At 41.8% G+C, this 13112-nt stretch overlaps 1 protein-coding gene and 1 long non-coding RNA gene across 5 annotated transcripts in view; one reads left to right on the top strand and one right to left on the bottom strand.

Annotated features, from left to right (window-relative positions):
• Positions 1 to 13112, bottom strand: part of ADK (adenosine kinase) — a 231355-nt gene that overhangs the window by 214429 nt on the left and 3814 nt on the right. The window contains exons 1-2 of one of the 4 annotated variants that reach the window (XM_030452820.1): positions 9109 to 9176; positions 3731 to 3805 (exon numbers count right to left, since the gene is read on the bottom strand). In XM_030452820.1, coding sequence (XP_030308680.1) covers positions 3731 to 3786 — 56 coding nt within the window. In that variant the 5' untranslated portion in view covers positions 3787 to 3805; positions 9109 to 9176. Of the gene's footprint in view, positions 1 to 3730; positions 3806 to 7344; positions 7527 to 8321; positions 8440 to 9108; positions 9177 to 13112 lie in introns of those variants that run through there. The other 3 variants (XM_030452819.1, XM_030452817.1, XM_030452818.1) reach the window with 3 other exon arrangements.
• LOC115598504 lies at positions 7515 to 8072 on the top strand. The gene is made up of 2 exons (XR_003987703.1): positions 7515 to 7601; positions 7707 to 8072. It is a non-coding gene; the product is annotated as an uncharacterized LOC115598504 (long non-coding RNA).

The raw sequence follows: 13112 nt of genomic DNA, 5'->3' as shown, positions 1-13112 counted from the left end.
AAACCCTCTAGCCTTTCCTCTGCTGTTAGGAATTTTGGGTTGGAGAAGTAGGATGGGAATGGAAAACAAAATTCAAATTGCATCTTTTTACCCTGTAATTAAAAAGAATGCCTACAACCATACCCTGAACCTGATTCAGAATTTTTGTCTACTGTATCCTAAGTAAAAACCTCGCTTGTAATTGTGCAATCAGGAAGCTCCGAGATGAAATAGTTTTTCAGTGCAAAACACCAAGTATCACTTCCAAAGAGAAAGTTCTACCACCTGGTTCGGATCAACTCCAGTTCCCTACAGAGAGCCTCAGATTTTTTCCATCGGAGACATCTTCAGCAAGGGTCTTCTCATTTCCAATTATTGCCTACTTAAAAGCAGAGACAATTCACAGAGATCTTCCACTGAGAATTCCTTGTTTGCACTGAGGAGGCAAATATTACTCTGGATTTCATATTTGCCTAGTAATAAAACTCCCAAGGTTTTGTTAAACAAATTCTTACTTGGAAGTGAAGGGAAAATACAGCTCAGGTGTGTTTGGTCTGTCATGTGTCTCAAAGATATTCCAGGGAAAACAATCCAAGAAATAGATTTGTTCTATTGCCATTAAATTACCAAGTTTCTGAAGAAATGGAAACCTAAAAATTAACTTACATTTTTCATTTTATTACTAAGCAAGTATTTAAGGAAGTAAAAACACACATGAAGAGAAGCAGTAACAAGGAATGAAATATTTCCTACTCGTAAATACATTAGATCCTATTTCACAGGTAACTATGCAGTTACAAGCTCTTCCATATCACTGCTAAAGCCCAGTGCATCTGCAAAAAATCTAAGCTCCTTATGCAGAACTTTGCCCTAGCACATATTTTAAAATAGCCTTTTCCTAAAATCTAGCACACATTTAAACTACACATTTAACTAAATGCACTAGGAGAAACTATCAGGCTCTAATTACATATTCAGGAATGCTATCAAATCAATAGGTACATTACCACTGAGAGGACCTTTTTAACACACCTACCATTACCCTAAGTTTTTGTAAGCATACACTTAAAATTTTTATAATTTATCAGCAGTCAGATGATGAAATTTGTCTCAAAAGTTTCAACAATGTTCTCTGGTCAGATCCTGAGATAAACTGCACTGACTTCTACAGATACAACTGAAAACACAAGGTAATAATAGAGAACCCTCAGCTGTTGAGTTTCTCTGCCAAATGAGCCAATGCAACAGATACTTTCAGTAGCAATCTTTCACAAAGATTATTGAAACAATGGCAGATTATATAGTAAACTATCTTAAAAAAGGAGGGGGGGCAAATTTTCAGGGTTAACAACTTTTAAACTATGTACTTCACATCCATTCAGCACTGTGCAGACAGATAACACAATCCCCAATTCAAAGCAATACAAAACCCCATTAACCTATCCTAGAGGGTTGATGAAGCACACAAAGTAAACACATTAATAAAACTGAAAAAGCTGTTATTTTTTTTCTACCACTTAAATCTGACAGCAAAGTCCATATCTGCAGCTTGTGCATTATTTGACTTTGCAGCCTCCTAGTACAGAATCACCACTTGTCTTTCTCAGTCTGGAAGGTCTAATCCAGAGTGTATTTTTGGGGAGGGTCTTGTTTTGCTTTAAAACTTGAGTTTGGTAAACAAAGAATCACTACTGATTTCATTGACAACATACATTGATTAAACCAGCAACATCAAGCCCTTCATTCTGAACCAAGGTATTTACTCTCAAAACTGGTTATAAAAGAGAAAAGAATAATCTAAGAGAAAGAGTGAAAAAATTAATATATAAAATTCTTATGGGTTTACACGTAAACTCTTTCCTTACTTTCCTAAGCTGCCTCAACTCAAAGCCAGGCTGGCCTGGTGGCTCCATTAAACAGGGCTGTACAGTTGAAATGGCATGACACAGTTACTTGGTCACTGTCAGGACACCAAGGGCTGAGAATAGGTGGCTGGTGATGCATGCATGTCTTTCTTGTGCAGAAAAAATGGAGAGACTAGGCTGGTATGATTGACAACTTCTCTGTCAAACACTTTGCAGTCCTGAAATAGCCATGTTATTGCACGTCTCTGCAGCATTTGAATAGATAACTTCATTCTAGCAGTTGTTCTACAGCTAAGTTTTCTATTTTCTCTCTCTCCACAAGCTGAGGAAACGTAGGATTTGATTCCCATTTTAGGATGTACTGCAAAAGGTAGTTGGACTTTGAGTAGAAACATGCCTGTCTGATTGTTACATGGACTACTATGCATATGCTGACAAATAAGGAGCTGGAAAAAAGATCAGGTACGTGTGTCCAAGGTAGACAAGAGTCTCAGTTCTCAGGTTATTACCAGTTATCCCACTACCAGCAGGTCCCTTGTGAAACTGTTGCTTATTGCTTTAAATAATGCAACATTCCACAGAGGCAGTTTGGCAGTGAAGAAATGCTCGCAGAGCATATGTTGTTCCAGGAGAGAGTTTAGCTTGACTGACAGGACTCAAAATTTTAGTACATAAGACTTGTAATGTTTAAATTAAATTCTGCAGAGCATCTCAGATGCAATGAAGAGCACAATTCACTTTTGCAGGATTTCACTGCTGCAATATAGATCCCACCACCTCTTTTAAGGCAGCAATTTATAAGGATTAGTTGGTAGTTATTGTTAGGTCGGGAGCAAGGGCATTACTTAGGTTTGGAAATTGGTTTTCAAGTTATTTCAGTAGAAATATAAAGCAAAGAATTACATCAAAATAATTTATTTTTTCAGATATTGGGCCTATTCCTTGAGTATTCAAAGTTCTAGATGTTTTCGAAATTGATAGACTCCAATACATTCTTGCCTTTTGCCTCCAGCTTAGAACATTAAGGCTCTCACACACCTTTAGATAAAGCTTGATGATAAAACCTGTTGCAAAACCAAATTACTGCTTCTAAAAGTCTTGTAACAAAATATTTGTAGCTGGCAGTACAGATTCACAAATAAAAACCTTGCACCTGCTCTTTATTTGGTGATGTGAAATGCATTCTTGATCCAGATTAATAACTAAAAGAATAACTAGAGAAAAAAGATTATAAACTCTTTAAAAATGAAAGAACTGTGAACTCTCTGAAAGATGAAATCTTACTGACCACTTGCACACAAAGGAAACAAAGAGGCAACAACTGGAAGAAAGTGAGCTCATGCAGAAGGATTTAAAAGAGCAGCTATACTTTACACCTCTTGTAAAGATACATCTCTAAGCTGGTCAGAAATCAAGTAAGCTTAAAGCCAACAGCAATGCATAAACAACAGTTCAGTGATATGGTTATATGGATGGCAGCATAACAGCTAAGCCAGACTTCAGCCAGCTAACAGGCCCCCTGATAAGAAGTGAGTATACTTGCACAACTTTTCATGGTGTTACAGAAATGGCTTATTTGCCTCAAAGTCATCACTGAAGAAAGAGGAGTGCTGTAACAGTACAACAAAAGTAGCACACGAATTTTCATACCCCTTACCTAAATTTTACTGACATTGGTGACTGCTTCCAGTTAAAGGCCAGCATGAAGAGACTAGCATAAATAACTGCTAGAAGACACACTAAATACCAAAATCACATGAAAACATTCAAGCTTTTCACTGACACCACCACCAGAGTTTCATATAGCTAGAACAGCCAAATGACTGCTACGATGTTGGCTTCATTCTGCAAACAAAACTGACATTAAAAAAAAAATAAAGACTTACTTGTCAAGGAAGTCCTTGTCCACAACTGCACAGATATCAAGCAGAGGATTTCCCATTCCAAAGAGGACATTTTCACTGTAAGAGAATCAATTATTTCAAGTTAGTTAGGCACTAGTTTGTTGTTCTTAGTATATAATACATTAACAACTTTTTATTAGAAAGAAAGGGTTTTCTTGAATACTGCTGAGGAATAAAAGATTAATTTTGCCCAGAGCATGAGTCACACATACAGAGACCTGAGATACAGAGACAAATGTGAGTGAAGTATCATCCTACAATAATCTTTTTTGATCAATATATAAACTACAAACAGCCAAGAATATTTTCAAGAAATATATTCTGTTGTCATTCACTCAGCTAATGAATTAGAGCTGCATGCCACACGTTGTAGTTTTGAAAGATTGCACTTAGGTTGTAATGCCAGATTTTAGACAGGGGGAGTATCACACCAGGTTACAGGAATTTCACTGAGCAGACTTAGCTGCTGAACTGCTTCTGTTGCTGACCAACAATTAACAATTTAAGTCTGTTTTAATTAACTGAAATCGAGAGTCACTGGTTTCTGCATTGTCAGCCATTTTTAACAGCATAGCTGTCTACTGAGAGGAAGGTGTGTATTTTTTAATGAATTTGAAATTCATTACCACGATTTCTGCCACAAAAAAAAAAAAAAAGTCAGATACTGTAAACAGTTGAAAGAGCTGGCTTGAACTTTTTTTTTTTAAAGATTCATTCAGAAACCAGGCGTTATGCTTTCCTGAACAGCATGGACTTGGGTGATAATGCAGTAATACCAATGGATTAGATACATGGCCTAATGTCAAGTAGCAGTGAGCACAGCTGTTCTCAGAGGCTGCCCAAAACTATGCCCAAACCCATCACATTCCTCACTGAGCTAACACCTGCTGCCTCCAACTGGAGAGAAGGGCTTTTCCCATTTTGAAAATGATGAAGCAAGCCCTTCCTCTAGCCACACAAGGCAGGTTCAGTATGACCACCAAATCTGCACATACATGAGCTAGTAGTAGACAGCCTTGTGTTTTCAGTTACATGTATTTCTATATTTCTGGTTGTTTCAGCTAGATACTTGAATTAACTAAGCCCTAAGGTACTAGAATTGCCATGTTTAAAACTGTATCTTAACATTCCACTGGCAGAAACCAAGAAAATCCATACACTCAAGTTTTTTTACTGGAGACTGTAGTTGCATCATCCCTTGACTGACATTCTGCTTCTGGTAAAAACACCTTCTTGGCCAAAGCAGGAAGAGTCTAAACAATCCCTTTCCAAGTCAGAAATTTTATAAACACAACAAATCTAAGATGACATTTAAGATAACCACTGTGATCAGCATTATCTAACACAGCCTTTATGAACCCCAGTCTGGCAAGGCTTCTCTGGAGCAAGAAATTGAGATACTAAATGGTTATAGTCTCACTAAGTTTAACACTTTCAGCAGTACATGTGAACCTTACTGGCCTGTGTTTGCTGGACCCACGCACGACTCAAGTTTCACAGATTATTTCCAACCAACTAGATGTAAAATGCAGTGAGGAAGCAGCACAAGTTTGCTGAAATGTGAGATTTCACAACACACAGGTTACTTGGGAAACAGGCCTCAGCAGCACACAGAGCAAACACCTTTGCACTCCCCAGCCTCCCCAGCTGTCTTCAGTCCCTTCTATTACAGGGGAGTACTGGTATCTCACCACCTGAGAAGGATGCACTTGTTTAACTCAACTTATTGCACAAGAACATTTGGCTCTGCTCTTCAGGAAAGAAGTGACCTCCACCTGCACAAGTTAAGGGCACATAGTTGCGTAGGCACAGCCAGCATGTGTGTGTATGCATATACATGCACACAGATTACAGATATATCTGAATGGTATATATACTTTTTAAACCTTAAACTAGGACTATGATGTTTATACAAATCTAAAACTTGTTTGGCCACAGAAATACACTGTCATGTTTCAGGCAAAACTGGAACTCACTTCACAGAAATCTTGGATTTACACCTAATCTCGTGACAACAAGCAATAGATGTTACAAGTTTGTCATTTGACTGTGGACTAGACCAAGAATTAGCTGTAATTATAAGTTCAAGCAACCTAATTCATTAAATATCTTCATCTGCTTATTACAGCATTTTGTTTGCGGATTGCCAAGCTAAGTGATTTTTCAAAAATAGCCTGTTTCACATATTACTCTTATCACAAGTTGCAGAACTAATTAACTGAAACCAAAGTGAATGAAGAAGGGAAAAAAAATTAAGCAAAAAATTACCCATGTCATTCAATAATTTTTAAAAGGCAACAAAATTAACCACAACTGAATGACCTGGAAAGCTGTGTCCAATAGAATGGTTATGCTTTACTAGTGCTCTGCTGCTGCAGATTTTTTTACAAACAGTCCCCTTTCAAGTTGGCTGCTAAACATTAGCAGTACTGTGTCTAACTATCACACAATATTGTTATCATCCCATGCTGCTGTTCACTTCAGTGGAAGAACAACGTCAAAATATCACAAAGTATATTATTAGTTACTGGCACAGGGACAGAGGAATATTTTGAGCCTCTGGGTAATGGCATGTCTTGCTATAGCATGAAAAAATAATAATGATATTCCATTATTTCTTTAAAAGTATTGCTTTTTTTTTTTTCTGCTGCAAAACCTTCTCATCTACCTAGCAGTAAAGGAAGACGAGTTGAAACTTCCACCTTTTTTATTGCTCTAAGACTGTCTCACACTGCCATGCAGCTGTAATGTACACTTAATAATAAATATTTACACTAAGACATTTTGCAGTCAGAAAACCTTAATAAAGTAGGATTGGGACACCTGGATGTCCCAATTGCAAGACTGTCTGCTGAATGCCTACACTTCCATTCATCAGTATAAGACACGGTTTTTAAAGATCTAAAAAGTTAATATTTCTGTCGGGTTTGATTATGACCTTAAAAGTAAGGCAAATCAAGACACCTTCAAAGTTTGCTCTCAGCATATCCTTTCCAGTTATGAAGGAACACAGTCAAACACCATATAGCACAATATTTGAATTTAACAGAAATAATTTAGACTTGTAGTTAAGAGTAACAGCACCAGATTTGAGCATCTATAAGCTGTTGACTGAGAACATCCTTCTCATCACATACAACATGAATAAACGACTAAGACAGCATTTACTGTAAACCAACAGCTTGTCTGGCACTGGAATTACCTCAGAACTGCATGATTCCAGAGTTCAATTTCTCATGCATCACCTGTCAGCAAATCACTTTAGCATCCAGACCTTAAACATACATGTAGCTCATGTGCACTTTCCTCAATTCAGTATGAAGTAAAGGCAATATTTAGCTATGGAGTTACACCTTCATAATACTCACTTACAGGAGCATCTTTTCAGTGAAGATTTCACTCATTATGAAATTTTCACAGTCCTTTAGTGACACATTCACAGGTTCCAACCTAGAAGCCAAGCCTGAAGTCTTGGCCTTACGTAAGCCAGGCTGCCGCAGGAATAAACAAGCTGTTCCACCACCACCCAGCTGCACCAACTCCACAAGCTCCAACAGCGAAATACTACGGCAATTTCAAAGAGTTACCGTCCCTACCCGTAGGTCAGAGACCGTGTGACATCTGATACGCTGAGTCTTGAGAGCGGAGGGAAGAGATGGCAGTCGCCTTGAATGACCATTGGACTTGGAGCCTGCGACTCTAGGTATTTCTTGAGCAACTGAAGGACTGATCAAAATAACTACGTGGTGAAGGTTACCAGCTCACTTCACAGGACCACCCCATCTAAAGAGGAAGCGTTTTCAGAGGGTTTAAACTAGCCATAATAACGCCTTTTAACAGCGTTAAGCCAAAGGTTTGTCACTCTCCAGTTACCCCTGACAAACCGAGACCGCCGCACTTCCGAGAGACAGATGAACGGTCCAGCTTTATTATTTTTACCCCGTTTCTCATTATTTAGGATTCTTCCCTCGGGACCCTGCCCGCCTCAGCGCTTCTGAGGGCTCCGTCTCGGCTCCGCCGCTGAGGAAAGCGAACGACCTGGCCGCGAGACCCCACCGCCGCGCGACCCTCGGGCCCGCCAGAACTCAGCTCCGCGCGCAGAGAGGGGAGGGGAGGGGGGGAGTTAAGGGTTTTATCCCTCACAGGTGAGACCCCCCCCAACCATCACTAGCATCACCTCCACCTGAGCGCCGGGCTGGGGGGGCGGGACAGACCGGACCTCGCTTCCACCCCCCGCTTTTCGCCCCGGGGGACGCGGAGCGGGGGCGTGCAGCTGCAAAAAAACAAAAAAACAGACAAAAAAAACCCCCAAACAAACAGACGAAAAAAAAAAAAACAAACTCCTAAACAAACCAACAACTCACGGCGGAGGGAGAGAGGAAGGGAACGGAATCGCGCTACCCCTCACCCTAAAATTAGGTGGAGGAGGGAACAGCCGAGCTCCGGCAGAACATCGCGCCGGGCGCCCCCGCCCCGCCAGCAGGAGCGGAGCGCATCAGCGCTCACCGCCCCTTCCCCGGGCCCGGGGATGCCGGGCTGTGCCGGGGGAGCCTTGTCCGCCGGTCGGTGTTACCTGAGGGTGGGCATGGTTGGTTGGGTGAGTGACTGACTGCCCGCCCGCTGCCCGCCGACAGCTGCCGCCGCGCCGCCTGCCCCGCCCGTGACTGAGGCACCGGCCGCCGCTCGCTCGCCCGCCCGCCCCGCCCCACCCGCCCGCGCCTGCCGCCATTGGCTGCGCGGCCCAGGAGAGGAGGGGCGGGGGGCGGGACCGGCCCCTCAGAGGCGATGGGGAGTGAGGAGGAGACCCGGGAGGCAACGGCGACGGCCTCGGGGGAAGCGGCAGAACGGCCCCCGCGTCCCGGTTCGGAAGCGCGCGGTACCGGGCGGCACCGCCCGCTCGGCGCCTGGGGCTCCTCGGCCGCCATCTTGAGTGCGGGCAGGGAGCACGCGCCTCCCACACAGCCTTCGGCTGTCACCTCCCGCAACGCCCCCCAGCCCCGGCCGGCAATTACGGTCAGCGGTGCTAATTAAAAAATTAATAACATTAAATATGTTTAACCGAGGTAGCGAAGAGGTGCGGAGTTCTGGCCGCGCTGCCCATATTAAAGATGGCCAGCCCGGCCCCCGGCATCGCTGCTCCTCAGCTGTCCCGGGGGACACCAACCGCCCCCCGGCCGGGGCTGCTCCCTCAGGCCGGCGGCCACGCTCCCGCCGCCGCTCCAGGGCCACTCGTCCTACCCGGCCGCTGACTGACGCCTCCCCTGATTTTTATACACTCGACAAAAACGCGTTTTCACTCTTTTTAAAATAAAAAAAATTATTTGTGCGTTGGGTCAGCCCTCCCCGTCGCCGCAGGTCACCTTCTCGGAAGCCTCCCGCCGGGCACCGGCCCCTCAGCCAGCGGGCACCGGGTCCGGTGCGGATAAGAGCTCTCCCTTCAGCTCCAAAGGGGAGGGAGAGCTGTTTTATTCCCGGCTTGCTGGCACGCCTGGCAGCCACGTGTGGTAGGCAGCTACCGGTCATTATTTGATCTTTCCAGCCTGCCAGAGGGCAAGACTGGAGGCAGGGATGAGACGTGGGCCTGCCTGTCTGCCACCCTTTGCGGGGAAAAAAGGGCAGCTCTTAATCGCCTGACCTGTTCCTTGCCTGCCTGCCATGCGAGCAGAGCAGCTGCATCCGAAAGGAAAAGCGTCGGCACAGCCACGTTCCTGCTCTGGCTCCGCTCTGGGCTGTCACAGGTACTGCTGTGACACTGGCACCTCGCTTTGGTAACTCACCAGCAACACTGGATCGTCAAACTGCTGTCAGAAGAGATTGTGTTTGCCTAAAGTGGATCCTGTGTTGTTCTCAAGTACTGCTGTGTCACCTCTAATTAAATAACTAAACTTTGCAACTTCCCGATCCTGTGGTTAATAGCCTTGGTTTCCCTTCTCTTCTATATATAAATAATATAAATATATATATCCAAATATAAATAATAAATTAAAGCCAAATTTTCAACTATTTTTGGGTGTCTTGGAAGAGATCATATCAAACTTTGAGATGTCCATGATGCTCAAATCCCTATAGTGTCACATGAAGGTAACAGGAATACTTACATTCAATCCCTCATATAGGATAAATTTCCCAGGTTCTCTAAACTGAACACTCAAAAATTAATCACCACTTGCAGATTTCTGATTATTGAAGTGTGTCAAGGGTCTTGAAAAGTCAAAATAATTGGTGTGGAAAACGCATCCATCCCCTTACTGTTGCAACACACAGTAAAACAGGTTCCCAGATGACAATGAAGGATTTTGAACTCTAATAAAAAGTAAATGCTGTATCTGGATATATGGATATATACATGTTGAACAACAGGTTATTCCAATTCTAATGATTTTGGTGCCTAATAGCCAAATCTCTGTTTTGTAATTGAAAATCACAAGCAAATATAATAATAGTTGTGACACAGCTTGGTCTTGTTGGACCCATCACTATATTTTAAATAATAACCCTATTTAAAAAAAAAATCTAAGTGTAGATTCCTTCTTAATTGTCTGGCTTGAACAAGCACATAGGAATGTGTAAAGGAAAATGGATACAAGGATACAAGACATTAACACGATCTATATTTATATATGTTTATATATATAATATATATTGATTCAGAGTTGCAAATTATTAATATTAATCTACAGAGTCCAAATGAGGTACCATCAAATGTTTCTAACCTTTTACCACTCCAGCAAGAGAGGATTGAAAGAGTGTTCTTCTAAAAGATTAAACAGCCTTTCATGAAAAGGCATGGGTGACATCTCAACAGCTCTTGATAAATTTCCAGCTGCTCCCAAGTGCCCAATCATCTGGCTTGTACCATCACACACCCACAGGTTCCACTGCTACTGATGTCTTCCAGGCACCACCTACCACTACAGGTTCTTTGGTCACTTGCCAGGGAGCTTCCAGACATCCTGACACAGAAGTGGAGCAACAGCTACCAGGGTTATTCCTAGAAAAATGGTCAGTCACCACTTACAATCAATCAGATTAATTTTATGATGTTTGTGCCACAACTTGGACTGGAAGGCACATTACACATAAAGGTTTTAGCTTCATAAATCTCTGACAGAAATATGGAATTCCCAGATTTTTGCAGCTAAAAATATATAAAACCTGACAGGGTCTAGCCACAGTTTCTCTAAAGTGCTTCTGATATTATACAGCAAGGAGAAGATCTTCATGGCCATACGAGTTCCCCTATGTAGGATGAACAATTATTTCTCAGGTGATTTCACTAAAACACCTCCTTTCAAACACAGTATGATTTAAAAATGAACTAAACCCTTGCTGATGATATAACACCAGATGAGAGTGTGAGAAATTTGCACTTTATTGAAGCAATCCATGGAACTATACAGTTTACATATTTGTAACTTGGGCATCCAAAATATAGGCAATCTAAGCCTTAGCCTTCAACTGAGGTGTTGCTTCACACCACAAACGTTTGGTATAAATCATCCAGTTTACAATATATAAGTAAAAAGTTCTCTATTAACCACCATATTTAACTCAATTTCTTTGAAGTACAAAACTAAGGTTAATCTTAGGTAAGCTGCCCACTCTTCTCTCTTTGGAAAACAGAAGGACCATCTTTTACATAATAGCCTCAGCAGACATCAGAAAATGGAACTAGCAAGCAGGACTTCCACAATTTCTCTTTCAATAACAGCATTTTGCAGAGCTTGCATGTATTTTCTATTAGACCATTGCTTGTTTTGAAAACTTCTACAGAGAGAATTTCCTGTTTTGCAACACAAAATATGATGTATTTTTATTTTGTATGAATCAGCTAGCAGAGTATTAAATGGATTTTTAAAATGGATTTTAAAATTCCACAGCATAATCCCATTTCTTTTAATGCAGCTCCTCATGCAGCTGTGAGAGCAAAGGAAAATCTATATATCTAAGTCTGCACTATATTTCAGACAGCTATGCTTTTATTCTATCTTATTCTAGTCAAATAGCCTAGCCCTTGAGACAGTCACAACTACTTTGTACCACCAAATGTACAAGGAATAAAACCCCACAAAAATCTTTCACTCTTAAATGGAAACCCAAGGCAGCATAAAGCCAGCAAGTAGTGTGGAACAGCTTTGACTGTGGTCAAGCAAACATTACAGAAACTATTACAGTTAAAAATTGAAAAAACCCTTTCCATTCACTGAATTCTGAGTAATATCCAAAGACTTCTCTCCTTCACACAAAATGCTTTGAGATTTATTACATAAAAATGCTATTGTGTAAATTGAAATTATTTAAGAAGCAATGTATGTACAGAAAAAAATGAACTGCCTTGAGAAAACATTCTATCTGCAAGATAAATTTACTTTTTTTGAGAAGATAAAGTTTTCCTATACACTGCCAGCAAATACTAATTAATGACCTCTAGATAGCAACCCATTCCCTGCTTCTGAAACTGGTTTTGTGAAATATTTGTGTACAGTGCCTGTGTAAGTAACGACTCACATTCAATATCACAGCCTTGAATCACAAGCCGGAGTTCTGCTGCAAACACTTGCGCACAAGATATACCTCAGCCAACAAGCCAAGTCTTGTTCATCAAAGGGCACATTTCATGCTGCTGCACTGACACTGCTCCCAACTACTTCTACATTCACTCAAGTCTCCTTTCCAGGCATCTTCCTTGCCTGCTTACAAGGAATATTAGTAGATCCAACTAGATGAGTAGTTCTATACAAGCTGTGTCACGAGCTGAAAAAGAAGGAACTAGCAAATCTCAGAGAAATTCACAGGCACTTGAAGACTCCTGATGAAGCAGGCATGTCTGCACTGGCTCCCCTCCCACGGGTAACCAAGCACGGAAGCAGCTCTAGGGACACGAGTGCTAATGTTGACTCGAGGGAAGCAGCACACCCAGTCAGAGCTGAACATTTCTGCAGGTTACCAGCAAAGACTCTGACCTCTAAACCATTGCTGTTCATCAGGATGACTCTTCGGGCCAGGTGGGCTGCAGGCAACATCAATAACAAAATAAATGGTCATGGTCCAGAGCAGAAAGAGCCTTTCCATGACCTTCTCTTCCCTCAGGTTACAGACTCCTTCTCGTAAAGCAAGCAATTATTTTAATGAAAAGGATGAACACACCAGCAAAAGCTTCTCCAATCCAAAAAAAGGGTGGAAACATGACAGTCGCTGTTAGAAATCTCAGTGGGTGACATCAAAGAGCAGGTGAAGACACGTGTCAATCCCAAGAGTAATTTGAGAGTTCCAGATCTGAACAACGGAAACAAGCTCCTCAGCTCTAAGAGCCAGGGATTTTCCATCTGGCAAGTCATGCCAATTTCAGGTACATTTCTGTCAA

Source organism: Calypte anna, chromosome 6, assembly GCF_003957555.1.
Source record: "Calypte anna isolate BGI_N300 chromosome 6, bCalAnn1_v1.p, whole genome shotgun sequence".
Lineage (NCBI taxonomy): Eukaryota > Metazoa > Chordata > Aves > Apodiformes > Trochilidae > Calypte > Calypte anna.
The sequence above is the reverse complement of the archived record's forward strand: the minus strand, read 5'-3'. Positions and strand labels throughout refer to the sequence as shown.